Source organism: Dendrobates tinctorius, unplaced genomic scaffold (assembly GCF_039654945.1).
Source record: "Dendrobates tinctorius isolate UK_male_01 unplaced genomic scaffold, ASM3965494v1 ptg000396l, whole genome shotgun sequence".
Taxonomy (NCBI): Eukaryota; Metazoa; Chordata; class Amphibia; order Anura; family Dendrobatidae; genus Dendrobates; species Dendrobates tinctorius.
The window spans coordinates 1,234,162-1,251,964 of record NW_027362062.1 but is presented as its reverse complement, the minus strand read 5'-3'; the positions used below and the strand labels follow the sequence as shown (position 1 = coordinate 1,251,964).

Sequence of the window (17,803 nt, the reverse complement as noted above, 5' to 3'; positions counted from 1 at the left end):
ATCTGGGAAAACTTAGCATGCAAAAAAGAAGGCCAAGAGGAGACTTAATAGCAGCCTACAAATATCTGAAGGGATGTCACTGTGTAGAGGGATCATCATTAGTCTCATTTGCACATGGAAACACGAGAAGAAATTGAATTAAACTGAGAGGGAGAAGATACAGATTTGATATTAGGAAAAACTTTTTGACAGCAAAGGTGATCAATGAGTGGAACAGGCTGCCACGAGAGGTGGTGAGTTCTCCTTCAATGGAAGTCTTCAAACAGAGGCTGTACAGACATCTGTCTGAGATGGTTTAATGAATCCTGCATTGAGCGGGGGTTGGACACTATGACTCTGGAGCTCTCTTCCAACTGTAGCATTCTAGGAGACTGGTGTACATAATGTGGGGGAAAAAAAAAAAAAAATCAGTGAATCACCGAATAAGTCTTTATAAAAGTTTCCCTGCTAAGCAACTTTTTTTTCTTTTTTTTTTACTCAAATGCTAATCCTAATATCTGGATTTTGATGTGGATTTTCAAAGCAAGTACACCTACCTCAACAGGGCAAAGTGATCTATTTAATGGTGCATTTAGTTTGCTTTGCTGTTTTTTTGTTTATTAAATCTGGTGACATTTTTAGTTACTCAACCTTCAAAATATCCCATGACAGTTGTAAAGCCTCACTGTTTTTGTCATGAGACCAGAAGGAGACTCCGGGCTCATAACAGAAAAGCCGCACCACTCCAGGAGTCAGTTATACATTTTTTTTTCCTATAAAAGGCCCCTTTAAGATCAGTGGTATATTTTGATTTGGAGTCAGATCAGACTGTCCTTGACTTTATTCTGCATAAACAATTCTGACTTAACAACATGACGTACAATTCACAATCTTCACCATTGCCAAAAGATTTGCGTTCAGGACAAATACGAGGGGATCGGGTCCGCCGTCTTCCAGCTGCTGCATGACGGACATTTGGGAAGGGCGTTCTTCCACAGCATAATCTAAGCAAAAAAGAAGCACCGAGGTGATCAAAACCACTGTTGGGTTACACTTTAGCATCACATGCACAATGCAGGTCACCACATTACCGAGCAGAGCACATGGCCCGATATATTAGAAAGGAGTCGTCTCTCCGGCACAAATACCGCCCATGTGTTCGACAAATATTACAGAGATACTTGAGGTTTCACTAAGCCAAGATCTACAGCACAGACCTGTTCTCTGTTTACCGTATGATCATTGGTTTTACACAGGACTGCAAATTAAATGGGAGTATCACGGTACAGATAATAAACAGTTGACGTTGCAGACCAGCAGCGTTATCTTGCGCCCAGTTCGCAAAATAATGCCGCTGGTCCGAAACACCAATCAGGCAACAAGAATCCCATCTTCTAGTGTACCCCTGCAATTATATACTGAATGGTAGACTTGATTTAACCCTTATATTGCTGCATATTTGTAAAAAATAAAAAGTAACTTTAAAACTATACGTTAAACTTTCCTGTTGCAATAAAGACGACTTGCAGTTATCATCAACTCACCTCCTTTCACACCAGTGGAGATAAGAATGGGGGGCAGCCCGTCCTCTGGTATCAGGTTCATTGCACTGCCGACCTGAGTTATACTGCCGCAGAACCCAGAAGTGTTCTCAGTCTAGGAATGATAAAACCAACGGTGAGGAAGAGAACAGATAAAAGTATAAAATAATACAAACGTGATTACATACAATGCGGATGCCCAGATCACATCACATGGCGCTTCCTGCTGAATGCAGATTTTTTTTTCTATAGATTTCCCAGCAAGGTGACCTCACCTCTGACGATGGCGAATTGCTCGGGGAGGATTTATTAGTGTCATGGGATACAGTCAGGTTTCCGGCCGCTGGGGCTGCGCTCACTTTTCCCGCATCAGCAGCTTCGCCGTTCGGTAAAATGCCATCCGCAAACCATACCCTCCTCTGCTCCCTAGACTGGGATCCTACAAAGTAAAAACACAGCTGCTTTTATGTACAATTATTTTTTATGTCTTATTTCCAGAGAATGGTCCCGTTTAGAAAAATACATTTGTATACGCAGGTTGCTTAAAAGGGAACATATAGGAAAATTCCAAACATCTAAGACACAATGGTATTTTAGTGGAATGTTAAGGACCGTATTGACTGAAACGCAAAGGCAAACAATGGAAAAGAAATAATACTGAAAGGCCTCCGGGGGAAAAAAGAATGGAATTTCAGGAAGTGCCAGTAACACACCTCAAAATAGAGGCCGAAGTGACCAGAGCGAGGAGGAAAGAAAGGACAAATTCTCAGCCCTTACCTGGTTACATATTTATGGGGTATAATTACCTATTATTCACCTGCACAATGAAGCTATATAGGATGTCTGATGAAGATAACACTTGTCTGTAGGGGCTACTGGGTTATGTGGACTGCCATATTGTACAGATCTTAAAAATGGTGAAACAGTGTCAGGACGGAGGCAAGAAGTGACTTTAAAAGCTAAAGGGGAATTAAACGACCACTATTTCCCCAATTGGTGGAGATCCCAACCATGGAATGAAATAGATATTCCATTAAAAAAAATGGAATTTGTTAGAACACAACTTTACACAACCCAAGTATGGAAAAAAGCAATTTAACCTTCACATACATATAATACTTTGCAATTTTAGGCCTCACCTTCCGTTCCAGGATGTTTGAGGACTCCAACAGGAACCATGACAGTAGGAGGTGGGGAACTGAGGGCTCCTGAAGCCTGAGCCTGTTGCATTGGGGGTATGGTAGAGCAGTACTCCGCGGGGTTGTTTGGGTTTGGGCTCTGAACTGATGCACTCATCATGTTTTCCCATGCTTGGGCTGAAACGAAAAAAAAAAAAAAAACTGAATTAAAGGGGGTTCTCTTGTGAAAACAAGTTATCACCTATCCTCAAGATAGGTCATTGATCAGCAGGGGAGAGGTCGGCCCTGCACTGATCAGCAGGGGAGAGGTCGGCCCTGCACTGATCAGCAGGGGAGAGGTCGGCCCTGCACTGATCAGCAGGGGAGAGGTCGGCCCTGCACTGATCAGCAGGGGAGAGGTCGGCCCTGCACTGATCAGCAGGGGAGAGGTCGGCCCTGCACTGATCAGCAGGGGAGAGGTCGGCCCTGCACTGATCAGCAGGGGAGAGGTCGGCCCTGCACTGATCAGCAGGGGAGAGGTCGGCCCTGCACTGATCAGCAGGGGAGAGGTCGGCCCTGCACTGATCAGCAGGGGAGAGGTCGGCCCTGCACTGATCAGCAGGGGAGAGGTCGGCCCTGCACTGATCAGCAGGGGAGAGGTCGGCCCTGCACTGATCAGCAGGGGAGAGGTCGGCCCTGCACTGATCAGCAGGGGAGAGGTCGGCCCTGCACTGATCAGCAGGGGAGAGGTCGGCCCTGCACTGATCAGCAGGGGAGAGGTCGGCCCTGCACTGATCAGCAGGGGAGAGGTCGGCCCTGCACTGATCAGCAGGGGAGAGGTCGGCCCTGCACTGATCAGCAGGGGAGAGGTCGGCCCTGCACTGATCAGCAGGGGAGAGGTCGGCCCTGCACTGATCAGCAGGGGAGAGGTCGGCCCTGCACTGATCAGCAGGGGAGAGGTCGGCCCTGCACTGATCAGCAGGGGAGAGGTCGGCCCTGCACTGATCAGCAGGGGAGAGGTCGGCCCTGCACTGATCAGCAGGGGAGAGGTCGGCCCTGCACTGATCAGCAGGGGAGAGGTCGGCCCTGCACTGATCAGCAGGGGAGAGGTCGGCCCTGCACTGATCAGCAGGGGAGAGGTCGGCCCTGCACTGATCAGCAGGGGAGAGGTCGGCCCTGCACTGATCAGCAGGGGAGAGGTCGGCCCTGCACTGATCAGCAGGGGAGAGGTCGGCCCTGCACTGATCAGCAGGGGAGAGGTCGGCCCTGCACTGATCAGCAGGGGAGAGGTCGGCCCTGCACTGATCAGCAGGGGAGAGGTCGGCCCTGCACTGATCAGCAGGGGAGAGGTCGGCCCTGCACTGATCAGCAGGGGAGAGGTCGGCCCTGCACTGATCAGCAGGGGAGAGGTCGGCCCTGCACTGATCAGCAGGGGAGAGGTCGGCCCTGCACTGATCAGCAGGGGAGAGGTCGGCCCTGCACTGATCAGCAGGGGAGAGGTCGGCCCTGCACTGATCAGCAGGGGAGAGGTCGGCCCTGCACTGATCAGCAGGGGAGAGGTCGGCCCTGCACTGATCAGCAGGGGAGAGGTCGGCCCTGCACTGATCAGCAGGGGAGAGGTCGGCCCTGCACTGATCAGCAGGGGAGAGGTCGGCCCTGCACTGATCAGCAGGGGAGAGGTCGGCCCTGCACTGATCAGCAGGGGAGAGGTCGGCCCTGCACTGATCAGCAGGGGAGAGGTCGGCCCTGCACTGATCAGCAGGGGAGAGGTCGGCCCTGCACTGATCAGCAGGGGAGAGGTCGGCCCTGCACTGATCAGCAGGGGAGAGGTCGGCCCTGCACTGATCAGCAGGGGAGAGGTCGGCCCTGCACTGATCAGCAGGGGAGAGGTCGGCCCTGCACTGATCAGCAGGGGAGAGGTCGGCCCTGCACTGATCAGCAGGGGAGAGGTCGGCCCTGCACTGATCAGCAGGGGAGAGGTCGGCCCTGCACTGATCAGCAGGGGAGAGGTCGGCCCTGCACTGATCAGCAGGGGAGAGGTCGGCCCTGCACTGATCAGCAGGGGAGAGGTCGGCCCTGCACTGATCAGCAGGGGAGAGGTCGGCCCTGCACTGATCAGCAGGGGAGAGGTCGGCCCTGCACTGATCAGCAGGGGAGAGGTCGGCCCTGCACTGATCAGCAGGGGAGAGGTCGGCCCTGCACTGATCAGCAGGGGAGAGGTCGGCCCTGCACTGATCAGCAGGGGAGAGGTCGGCCCTGCACTGATCAGCAGGGGAGAGGTCGGCCCTGCACTGATCAGCAGGGGAGAGGTCGGCCCTGCACTGATCAGCAGGGGAGAGGTCGGCCCTGCACTGATCAGCAGGGGAGAGGTCGGCCCTGCACTGATCAGCAGGGGAGAGGTCGGCCCTGCACTGATCAGCTGGGGAGAGGTCGGCCCTGCACTGATCAGCAGGGGAGAGGTCGGCCCTGCACTGATCAGCAGGGGAGTGGTCGGCCCTGCACTGATCAGCAGGGGAGTGGTCGGCCCTGCACTGATCAGCAGGGGAGAGGTCGGCCCTGCACTGATCAGCAGGGGAGAGGTCGGCCCTGCACTGATCAGCAGGGGAGAGGTCGGCCCTGCATTGATCAGCGGGGAGAGGTCAGCCCTGCACTGATCAGCGGGGCGGGTTGGCCCTGCACTGATCAGCGGGGCGGGGGGGTGTGGAGGGTGGCCCTGCACTGATCAGAAAACCTCTAGTACAGAATGAGGACATCACTTACCATTGATGAGTACCGAGTGACAGACAATGCACACGCGAGCCTCTTTCTTATCCATGTAGAGTAGTTTGCATTTGAGGCTGCAGCAGGCAGCGCAGAAGACCTGGAAGAGGAAAGACAAATGCATTAATTACTGTCTATATGCACTAATACGTCACTTCTGCATCAATCACAACTTATAAAGAGCTCAAGAGCATCATGGGTGACTTCATCACCCCCCCATTGAAACCCTTCAGTCAATAGCCTCCAAACTTCTGTCCCTTACTTCATCTTTTGGACTTACTCAGTGGTCCTCCTCAGCCACCCACACAGACGGACAAACATTAAACCTTATCTTCACCGGTCTCTGCTCTCTGTCTAACCTCACCAACTCCCCTCTCCCTCTATCCGACCACCATCTACTCACTTTCTCATCCCTGTCCTCCCCCTCCTGTCACCCACATCGAGCAACATGCGCACCCCCGCAGAAACCTCGCACACCTAGACACCCACATGCTCTCTGACTCTATTCTGCCACAGTCCTCCATATCCTCACTCCACGACACAGACAGTGCCACTGCTTTCCACAATGCCACTCTTGCATCAGCTATTGACTCGGTCACCTCTGTCGTTCATGGCAGAGAGTGACGTATCAACAGACAACCCTGGCACAGTAACATCACTAAAAAACTCTGGCAAGTGTCCAGGGTTGCAGAGCGGCGTTGGAAGAAAACAAATATGCAACATGATTTCACTACATTCAAACAGACAACACTCGCTTTCAAATCTGCCCTCACCTCTGCTAAACAGGCCTACTTCACAACCCTCGTATTTTCCCTATTCTGCAACCCCAAACAGTTATTCAAAACTTAACTCCCTCCTCCACCCACCACTGCCCCCTCCAACCTCCCTCATCTCTGCTGAGGACTTTGCCACACACTTCAAAAATAAGATCGACCAAACAAGGCAAGTCTTCATTGTTCAACCACCGCAACCCCTTTGTATATCAGACCAATGCCCAAACCCTATAACCTCCCTATCCAACATCACTGAAGGGGAGCTTAATTGTCTCCTCTCTAAATCACACCTCACCACTTGTGCATTAGACCCCATCCCATCCCCTCCCCAACCTCACCACCACAGTTATCCCATCCATAACCCATCTCTTCAGCCCATCACTAACTTCTGGTACCTTCCCTTCTGCTTTCAAACACGCCATAATCACGCCTATCCTTAAAAAGCCAACCCTCGACCCAACCGCTATGTCCAGCTATCGCCCAATATCACTGCTCCCTTTAGCTTCCAAACTCCTGTAGCAGCACATCCACGCTGAACTTTCCTCCCACCTCTCACCTAACTTGCTCTTTGACAATCTACAATCTGGTTTCCGCCCTCATCACTCCACTGAGATGGTCCTGACCAAACTTACTAACGACCTACATACACAGCCAAAGGTAACGGATAATACTCTATACTCCTCCTTCTAGACCTGTCCTCTGCTTTTGAAACAGGTCACCACTGCCTCCTACTACAGATCCTCTTATCCTTCGGCATCAAAGACCTCGCCCTATCCTGGATCTCCTCATACCTCTCCAAAGACATTACTGAACTTGAAAGGGTTCAAAGGCGGGCTACTAAAATGATAAATGGAGTTGGTTCACTACAATACCCAGAAAGGTTATCAAAATTAGGTCTATTTACTCTAGAAAAGAGAAGACTTAGGGGAGACTTAATATATATGTACAAGTATATCAGAGGGCAATACAGAGATCTCTCCAATGAACGGTTTGTACCAAGGACTGTGACAAGAACAAGGGGGCATTCTCTTCGTTTGGAGGAAAGACAATTTCTGCACCAGCATAGAAGAGGGTTCTTCACGGTAAGCAGTGAGGGCCTGGAATTCTCTTCCTGAGGAAGTGGTGATGGCCTACTCACTGAATGAAGAAAGGAATGGATGCTTTTCTTGTAACAGTATAGAAGGATACGAATAACATAATATTATAGGTAGATGGTTGACCCAGCTTAGGGGGAAGGAATTTTTTTCCCTATGGAGAAAATTGGCTTCTACTCTGTGGGTTTTTTGCCTTCCCCAGGATCAACAATGCAGAACAGCTGCACTAAAAATAGGCTGAACTAGATGGACATAAGGTCTTCCTTCAGCCTTCAAAACTATGTTACTATGTTACTATGTAACCGCCAGCGAACCGCACATTCAGCGTCTCCCACTCCCACACTACCTCCTCTTCCCACCCTCCCTCTGTTGGAGTCCCCCAAGGCTCTGTTCTAGGACCCCTACTCTTCTCAATCTATACACTTTGCCTGGGACAACTCAAACTCCCATGGATTCCAGTACCACCTGTATGCTGACGACACTCAGATCTACCTTTCTGGCCCAGACGTAATCTCTCTGCTGTCCAGAATTCCAGAGTGTCTATCAGCCATATCCTCCTCCTCCTCTCGCTTCCTCAAACTCAACGTGGACAAATCTGAACTCATCATCTTTCCTCCATCTCACAGATCTTCCTTCCCAGACCTATCTATCACAATTAATGACATCACGCTTTCCCCCGTACCGGAAGTCTGCTGCCTCGGAGTAACCCTTGACTCTGCCCTGTCTTTCAAACCACAAAACCACACATCCAAGCTCTCCCCACCTCCTGTCACCTCCAGGTCAAAAATATTTCCAGAATCCGTCCTTTCCTCAACCCTCAAACTACTAAAATGTTTGTGCATGCCCTCATCATCTCCCGACTCGACTACTGCAACATCTTTTTCTGTGGCCTCCCTGCTAACACCCTCGCACCTCTCCAGTCCATCCTTAACTCTGCTGCCCGACTAATTCATCTCTCCCCTCGCTACTCCTCCGCTTCTCCCCTCTGCAAATCGCTTCACTGGCTCCCACTCCCTCAGCGTATCCCGTTCAAATTACTAATACGGACCTACAAGGCCATCTATAACCTGTCTCCTCCATATACCTCTGAACTAATTTCTCAATATCTTCCCTCACGTAATCTCCGGTCTTCCCAAGACCTCCTTCTCTCCTCTACACTTATTCGCTCCTCACCCAATCGCCTCCAAGACTTCTCCCGAATAGCCCCCATACTCTGGAATTCTTTGCCCCAACAAGTCCATCAACCACTTTCGGATCCTTCAGACGGAACCTGAAAACCCACCTCTTTAGCAAAGCTTACAGCCTGCAATGACCCCGCTGCCTCCTCACCAGTACCAGAGCTACCGCCTCACCAACACCGGATCTGCTGCAACTCCCCCAACCTACTATCTCCTTCCACACCATCCTGTAGAATGTAAGCCCGAAAGAGCAGGGTCCTTTCCCCTCTGTATCAGTCTGTTATTGTAGTTTGTTTACTGTTAGTGATATCTGTAATTTGTATGTAAACCCTTCTCATGTACAGCACCATGGAATCAATGGTGCTATATAAATAAATAACCATAATATGTAGGAGTAAGACTATGATGTTACTTAAAGCATAGTATTTAACCCTAGTCGTCTCCTTAAACAGACTGCCCCACTTTAATACAAGTGTAATTATAAATTTTGCATAAAGTGAATAATAGGATTTTGGTTGCTTACCGTAAAATCTGTTTCTCAGAGTCTTCATTGGGGGACACAGGAACCGTGGGTGTGTGCTGCTGTCACTAGGAGGTTGACACTATGCAAGAAAAATTTTTTAACTCCGCCTCCACAGTATACACCCCTCCGACTGGCTGTAGGACAATCAGCTAGTGAAAAAGCAGGAGGAGGAGGATACATTATCATGCAAGTCATCATATATTCATTACACGTAATAAAATCATGGGAGGGCGCTGTGTCCCCCAAAGAATACTCTGAGAAACAGATTTTACGGTAAGCAACCAAAATCCTGTTTTCTCTTTCATGTCATTGGGGAACACATGAACCGTGGGATGTCCAAAAGGAGTCCCTGGGGTTGGAAAAGACAGAAACTTCCTTCAGGTCGGAGAACTCACCACTGCCGCCTGCAAGATTCTTCTGCCTAGGCTGGCGTCCGCTGAAGCATAGGTATGGACCTTATAGAACCTTGAAAAGGTATGAACGGACGACCATGTGGCAGCTTTGCACAACTGCATGACTGATGCCCTGTTGTGTACCGCCCAGGAGGCGCCCACCGCCCGGGTTGAATGGGCCTTGACCCCAGCAGGGGACACCCTGTCCTTTACCCAGGGGAAGAGTCTTGAGGAGATCATTTGCATATTCCCAGTGCCTTCTGGGATAAGTGAAGAGTCTCCGCAAGCTCAACGATCACTGGGTTTTGGCCGTTGCAGCTGAAAAGAGGAAATCGGAAAAACCGCGCGCCGAATTTTGGCTCATCTTTCATCGTTTTTAAGAAATCTCAAGATGGAAGAGGCCAGGAGCCATTTGGTGAGCTGCATTTCTTGCTACATGTTCACAGACTTACCAGTGGAAAAGCCAAACTTCACATGCCACAAATGCAAGCTTGTGTCCCTGTTGGAGGAAAAGTTGCAAAATCTCGAAGAGAGGTTAGCTACGTTGAAGATCATTAAGGAAGGTGAAGAGTTCTTGGACAGAGCAGAATTATCTCTTCATGTTACAGAAAGAGAAGAAATTCAAAGTGCACCTGAAGAAACAGAGGAATGGAGACATGTGACCCAGAGAAGCAGGAGGATCAGGAGGCAGTCAGCACCCATACTGCTCAGAAACCAGTACCAGGCTCTCACGCAGGAAAACGAAGAAGAAATACATCAGGATAAGACTTTGCCAACAAACAGCAACCTTGTACGCCTTCAGAGTCCTCCTGGATGGAGAAAGAAAAATGTTGTGAAGAAGAAACGGAGAGTGGTGGTCATGGGGGATTCCCTGTTGAGAGGAACAGAGGCCGCTATCTGCAGACCGGATATAACTTCAAGAGAAATGTGCTGTCTTCCAGGTGCAAAAATTAAAGATGTGTCTGACAGGATATCAGGACTCTTCAGACCTACAGATGACTACCCATTCCTGCTACTACACGTGGGGACAAATGACACCGCAAGAAGCGACCTGGAAACCATCTGCAGAGACTTTGAAGACTTGGGCAAGAAAGTGAAAGAACTGGGAGCGCAGGTGGTCTTCTCTTCCATCCTCCCAGTGGATGGCCATGGAACAAGGAGGTGGAATAAGATTCTGCAGGTGAACAACTGGCTACGTCGATGGTGCCGTCAGCAACGATTTGGATTTATGGATCACGGAGTGAACTACTTATACGATGGACTACTTGCTAGAGATGGGGTGCACCTTACGAAGACTGGAAAGCATGTATTTGGAAGTCGCCTTGCTACACTTGTAAGGGGAGCTTTAAACTAGAACAACATGGGAAGGGAAGCAAAAGACCAGAAAAAGCCATACACCTGACAAATGCTATTGAGAACTCTGCTATTAGAAGTGGAAAGGAAGAACAAAGACAAAATAATCTAATTAATAAAAATATTGGAGAAAGAGAAACCAATCACAAACTAAAATGTTTCTATACTAATGCACAAAGCATGGGCAACAAACAAGGAGAATTGGAACTACTAACACAGGAAAAGAAATATGATGTCATTGGAATCACTGAAACTTGGTGGGACAATACACATGATTGGAATACAAGACTAGAAGGATACAACTTATTTGTTAGAAACAGACTTGATAAACGAGGAGGAGGTGTCGCATTGTATGTTAGAAATGCGTATATCTGCACAGAGATTGAAGCTTCAGAGACTGGGAGTTCTGTGGAAACTGTTTGGGTAAGAATACAAGGACAGAACAATGGAAAGGACACCATTGTAGGCATTTACTACAGGCCGCCTGTGCAAGCTGAAGATATGGATGAACTCTTTATGCATCAAATGGCCAAGTTCTCCAAAAAATATGACATAGCTGTCATGTGAGATTTCAACTATCCAGACATTTGTTGGGAATCTCTCTCAGGCAAAACTAACAGGTCAAGGAAATTCTTATCCTCTCTTGCTGACAACTTTATCTTCCAAAAGGTAAGGGAGAAAAAAAGGGGAACTGCTACCTTGGATCTAATCCTTATAAACAGGGAGGAAATGGTTGAGGAGGTAAAAGTGGCTGGGACCCTAGGAGGTAGCGACCATGCTATTTTAGAATTTTGGATAACTAGAGGAGGAAGACCTGTTAAGACTCAGGCGTCAAGGTTAGATATCAGAAAGGCAGATTTTAAGGGATTCAGAAAGAGAATTGGAGGGATCCAATGGCTGGATATCCTTAAAGACAAAAATGTCCAGGAAGGATGGGAAATCTTGAAAAATTAAATTCTCAAAGCACAGTTGTTAACAATTCCGAAAAGAGGGAAGAATAGGAAGCATTTAAGGAAACCAGGATGGATGAACACAGAACTTAAGCACATGCTAAAAAGGAAGAAAAAAATGTTTATAAAATGGAAAGAGGGAGGCATATCTAAAGAAGAATATTATGCTGTCTGCAGAACCTGCAGGGCACAAATCAGATTAGCTAAAGCTGAAAATGAATTGAGGCTTGCAAGAGATGTCAAAAGCAATAATAAAGGATTTTGGGGATATGTCAAAAGTAAAAGAAAAGTCAAAGATGCTATAGGATTTTTACAGGATGAAAATGATGAAATGGTAAGACAGGATGTTGAGAAGGCTGAACTTTTAAATTCCTATTTTGCATCTGTTTTCTCTCAGAAAGGAAATGTAACATCAACTGTTACTCACTGTCCTATTAAGGGAATAGAAGAATCCAGGATATCTATAAACAGAAAGATAGTGAGGAAACACTTAGCTAACCTAAATGAATTCAAGTCTCCAGGTCCAGATGAATTACACCCCAGAGTACTGAAGGAGATAGCAGAAGAAATTTTTGAACCCCTCTCCATAATCTTTGAAAATTCTTGGAGAACAGGAGAAGTGCCAGAAGACTGGAGAAGAGCAAATGTTGTTCCTATCTTCAAAAAGGGGAAGAAGGTGGACCCAGGCAACTATAGGCCGGTGAGTCTGACTTCTATACCAGGAAAGATCTTTGAACAAATTATTAAACAACATGTATGTCAATACCTGGATAAGAATGAAGTGATTAAACAGAGTCAGCATGGGTTTGTAACTAATAAGTCATGTCAGACTAACTTAATTTCCTTCTATGACGGTATCACTGATTGGGTGGATCAAGGAAATGCTGTAGATATAGTATATCTTGACTTCAGCAAAGCATTTGACAAAGTCTCTCATACAATCCTTATTGAAAAAATGACTAAGTATGGAATGGACAAGGCAACTGTTAGGTGGATTCATAACTGGCTTAGTGATCGGACCCAAAGAGTGGTCGTAAATGGCTGCACATCCAGTTGGAAGAATGTCTCAAGTGGGGTACCACAGGGCTCTGTCCTGGGCCCTGTATTGTTCAACATCTTTATCAACGATTTAGATGAAGGAATTGAGGGTAAACTGATTAAATTTGCTGATGACACAAAGCTAGGAGGGATATCTAATACTAGAGAAGAGAGAGGATTCAAAAAGATTTAAATAAACTGGAGAAGTGGGCAGCAACTAACAGAATGGTTTATAACAGGGAGAAATGCAAAGTACTACATCTGGGCAATAAAAATGAAAAAAGCATATATAGAATGGGAGGAATAGGGCTAAGTGACAACACATGTGAAAAAGACTTGGGTATACTAATAGATCACAGACTGAATATGAGTCAACAGTGTGATGCAGCAGCAAAAAAGGCAAATGCAATTCTAGGATGTATTAACAGAAGCATACAGTCTAGATCACGTGAAGTCATTATTTCCCTCTACTCCTCTTTGGTCAGACCTCATCTGGAATATTGTGTCCAGTTTTGGGCACCACATTTTAAAAAAGACATCAACAGACTGGAGCAAGTTCAGAAAAGAGCGACCAGAATGGTGACCGGTCTGCAAACCCTGTCTTATGAGGAAAGGTTGCAGGATTTGGGAATGTTTAGTTTGCAAAAGAGAAGACTGAGAGGAGACTTAATAGCTGTCTACAAATATCTAAAGGGCTGTCACATTGTAGAAGGATCAACTTTATTCTCATTTGCACAAGGAAAGACTAGAAGCAATGGGATAAAACTGAATGGGAGGAGACACAGATTAGATATTAGAAAAAACTTTTTGACAGTTAGAGTGATCAATGAGTGGAACAGGCTGCCACGAGAAGTGGTGAGTTCTCCTTCAATGGAAGTCTTCAAACAGAGGCTGGACAGACATCTGACTGGATGATTTAGCGAATCCTGCTTTGAGCAGGGGGTTGGACCAGATGGCCCAGGAGGTCCCTTCCAACTCTACGATTCTATGATTCTATGGCCCGGTAGGCTTCCAGAATTGCCATTCTGACCCAGCGGGCAATTGTTGCCTTAGAGGGGATAACACTGGGGATAACAGAGCGAGCCCGCCTTCCTGAAAGGAGCGGTACTGGCCAGATAGATCCTTATCGTCCTGACCAGGTCTAGCTTATTCAAAGAACGCTCCAGAGTTTGGGTTGGAGCGGAACAAAATGACGGAAGGATTATATCCTCGTTCAGGTGGAAGGCCGATACCACCTTGGGAAGAAAGTTAGGAGGAGGCTGCAAAACCACCTTGTCCTGATGCATAATTAGGAATGGAGGACGACAGGACAATGCCGCTAATTCTGAAACCGGGCTAATAGAGGTACTGGCTACGAGAAATACCACCTTCCAGGACAACAAAGACATGGGATAATGAGGATGAGTGACCTCATGGAGATCAACATCCAACACTGCGGAGACACCATCACATGTTTCTCAACGCAGTGATGCTAGAGCAATGCCCCCACCCCTTATGAGAAATATGCAAAAACATGTAAATCAACAATCACAGTCTTTTACTAGGCATTGCTCCTACTAGCCAGTTTCCTACTCCACACTGATGAGGGGCAATACCCCGAAACAGCTGTCTGTGGATGGATACCATGTTTTGGCATAGGTGGTTTCCTTCATTGGAGACTGCCCTTCCCGTGGTTGTTCCTTCCCGGTGAAAGACCTGGCTAGTCATTGCTTGCGTTGAGAAACATGTGATGGTGTCTCCGCGGCTGTTGATTTACATGTTTTAACAAAGACATGGGAGCTTCCTGTAGGGGTTCAAAGGGTGAACCTGTCAAGGCTTCCAAGACCAAGATCCCATGGAGCCACAGGGGATCTGTAAGGAGGGGCCGCGTGTAAGCGGGAGGCCAAATTCTTTTGAAAAAGAATAGAGAGAGAAGATACCTGGCCCTTCAAGGAACTTAGGGCCAGACCGCCATCTAACCCTGCCTGGAGAAAAGCTAGGACAGATGGCAGGGAACAGGGCATAGGTGTGACATGATGAGACTCACACCAGCCAAAACAAGCCTTCCAGGCTCGATAAAAGACCCTGGAAGAGGAAGGCTTCCTAGCCTGGATCATTGTATTAATGACTCGGTCTGAAAAACCCGCTGCTCTCAGTATTGTGGTTTCAACGGCCATGCCTTCAAATTGAGCAACCGAGAATTCGGGTAGTAAAACGGCCCCTGAGCCAGGAGATCTGGTCTGTCGGGGAGTCTCCAGGGGGTGCCTGTGAGAAGAGTGATCATTTCTGCGAACCAGGCCCTCCTGGGCCAGTACGGGGCGATCAATATGACCGGCACACCTTCCGCCTTGATCTTTAGCAGCCTGGGCAGGAGAGGAAGAGGAGGGAACTGGTAAGGGAGTCTGAACTGTGTCCAGGGAATGACCAGCGCATCAACCCCTATTGCTAGAGGATCGCGGTATCTTGAGACAAACTGATGGACCCTTTTGTTCTGTCGCGATGCCAGGAGGTTCACATCTGGAGTCCCCCATAGCTGGCATATCTGACGGAACACTTCCTGGTGTAAGGACCATTCCCCTGCCGCGAGCCCCTCCCGACTGAGGAAGTCGGCGGCCATGTTGTCTGTGCCGGGAATGTAAATTGCCAGAATTGCGGTTTCTGCCCAGTTGAAGATTCTGGATACCTCGGCCAGTGCCCGGGGACTTCTGGTTCTGGTTCCCCCTTGGTGATTGATGTATGCCACCGCCGTGGCGTTGTCCATTTGAATCCGGACTGGCTGGTTGTTGAGGTGTCTTTATCAATGTATAAGTTCTAGAAAGACTGCCCTCAGTTCTTGAATGTTGATTGATAGTGAGGATTCTTGCCTCGACCATCGCCCCTGGACAGTCAGGTGGCGGAATACCGCACCCCAGCCCAGGAAACTGGCATCTGTAGTTACTACCTGCCAGTGGACAGGGGGAAAAGGCCGTCCCAGATGAACAAGGGGGGGAGGTCAGCCACCACATGAGGGACTCTCTGGTCTGAATGGAAGGGAGGAAGGGGCGATCCAGCGAAGAGATGGACCTGCCCCACTGAAAGAGGATGTTCCTCTGCAGTATCTTGGAACGGAACAGGGCAAAGGGTATTGCCTCTGAAGCTGCCACCATTCTTCCCAGGACTCTCATGGCAGCGCGAAAGGATAGAAGCCGGAATTCCCTGCTGGAGGGTAATCCACTTTCTTTCTGGGAGAAAGACCCTTGAGCGGCAGGTGTCGATTACCATTCCTAAGAATTCTAGGTGTTGTGTTGGCGTTAGGCGGGATTTCTCCCTGTTTATGATCCAACAAAACCGGGAGAGCGTGTTTAAAACTACCGCTAGATTTTCCTGGGCCTGAGCGAAGGAGGGCGCCTTGAAGAGAATATCGTCGAGATATGGTACCAATATTATGCCTCTGACCCTTAATATAGCTACCATCGCTGCCATAATCTTTGTAAAAATTCTGGGGGCTGTTGCCAGCCCAAATGGCAGGGCCATAAACTGGAAACGCCGCTTTTGGACAGCAAAACGCAGAAACCTCTGATGTCCCTGAAAAAGGGGGATGTGTAGGTAGGCATCCCAGATATCTATGGAACATAGGAATTTCTGATCCTCCATAGACGTAATTACCGACCGAATCGATTCCATCCTGAAATGGCGTAAGCGGACCCATCTGTTTAGCCTTTTGAGGTCTAGTATGGGACGAACTGAGCCATCCTTTTTTGGTATCACAAACAGGTTTGAGTAAAAGTCGGTAAAACGTTCCTGCTCGGGAACGGAGATGATTACTCCTGCGTTGAGGAGTCGATTGCCGTAAACCTAGAGCCGTAGTGGCGTCTTTTGGTGGCTGCGATACAAAGAAGCGATCTCGCGGAAGCGCGTTGAAGTCTATCTTGAATCCTGTTGATACTGCCTCCTTTACCCAGATATCCTCTACTGAATTCTGCCAGATATCTCTGAAGAGAAGAAGGCGGCCTCCTAGTCTGGGAGAGGTACTGGGAAGGAAGTACGCCTGCTGGCGTCAGGCTGAAGTGGCTCTGCCCAGCCCTGACCTGGTAGCTCTGCTGTTGTACCTGCGGGAAAGCCATGATGGGGTGGCCCGAAATGATACCTTCCCTCCTATCTCTCTGTGCCTGCGGCCTCTGCGGGTCCTGAGCATAAGTGCCTGTCGATGGGGTACGGCGAAAGGGCTGAGCCCTACGTTTGAAAACATATCAACGAGGTTTGGCCTGAGGGAGAAGGGAGCTTGTACCCCCGTTGCATCCTTAATTTGATCTAACATTGACCCAAAGAGCCGGGTGCACTGAAACGGCAGATTGGTCAGTGATTTCCTCAAGGACAAATCAGCCTGCCAAGCCTTTAGCCAGAACGTCCGCTGGACGGCTACCATGTTACTGGATGCTTGAGCTGCGCAAGTCGCAGCATCCAGGCTGCTGATACCATATACCTCCCGGCATGAGAGATTTGATCTGCGAACTCCGCCAGTTCCGCTGGTGGTGCCCCGGCCAATATGCCCTGTCTAAGCTGTTTGGCCCATACTGTAACAGACTTAGCTACCCAGGCCGAGGCTGGACACAATGTAGCGGCTGCTGCCTCAAAGGCGGATTTTGCCAGGGATTCTATCCTCCTATCATTGGGATCTTTTAGGGCTGCCCCACTGGCGAGTGGGAGGACTGTATTGGTAGCGAGTCTGGACACCGGTGGGTCCACCGAAGGGGAGGCGGTCCAGTTGGCGGTGAGATCTGGAGGGAAGGGATATAGAATCCCAAAAAGATTCCCTCTCTGAAACCGACTGGTTGGGTTTTCCCTTTCCCTGGCCAACACTTCCTCAAAATCCTTGTTGGAGGCGAAGACCCTAGATGGGGACTTATGACGCTTAAATGAAAAAACCTGATTAGGTTTTGATGTGGTGTCCCCAATGTTAAAAGTCTCATTGACTGCGGCAATGAGGCCCTGAACCATATCCTTGACCTGGGACTGTTCTGGCCCGTACTCAGAACCTTCCTCTGAGTGTGTCTCTGATAATGCCTCGCCTGATTCCGGAGATGAGGACCGGTAGGAGGCAGACGGCCAGAGGAATTCTGGCGGTGAGATGGAGTGAGAAAGGGAC

At 48.6% G+C, this 17,803-nt stretch overlaps 1 protein-coding gene across 1 annotated transcript in view; it reads right to left on the bottom strand.

The window, feature by feature from the left end:
• The window catches only part of ZFYVE9 (zinc finger FYVE-type containing 9), a 96,287-nt gene that overhangs the window by 55,045 nt on the left and 23,439 nt on the right, over window positions 1–17,803 (bottom strand). The window contains exons 4-8 of the mRNA XM_073563600.1: window positions 5,399–5,498; window positions 2,660–2,836; window positions 1,796–1,959; window positions 1,524–1,635; window positions 861–983 (exon numbers count right to left, since the gene is read on the bottom strand). Of these exons, the coding sequence (XP_073419701.1) occupies window positions 861–983; window positions 1,524–1,635; window positions 1,796–1,959; window positions 2,660–2,836; window positions 5,399–5,498 (676 nt within the window). The remainder of the gene's footprint in view (window positions 1–860; window positions 984–1,523; window positions 1,636–1,795; window positions 1,960–2,659; window positions 2,837–5,398; window positions 5,499–17,803) is intronic.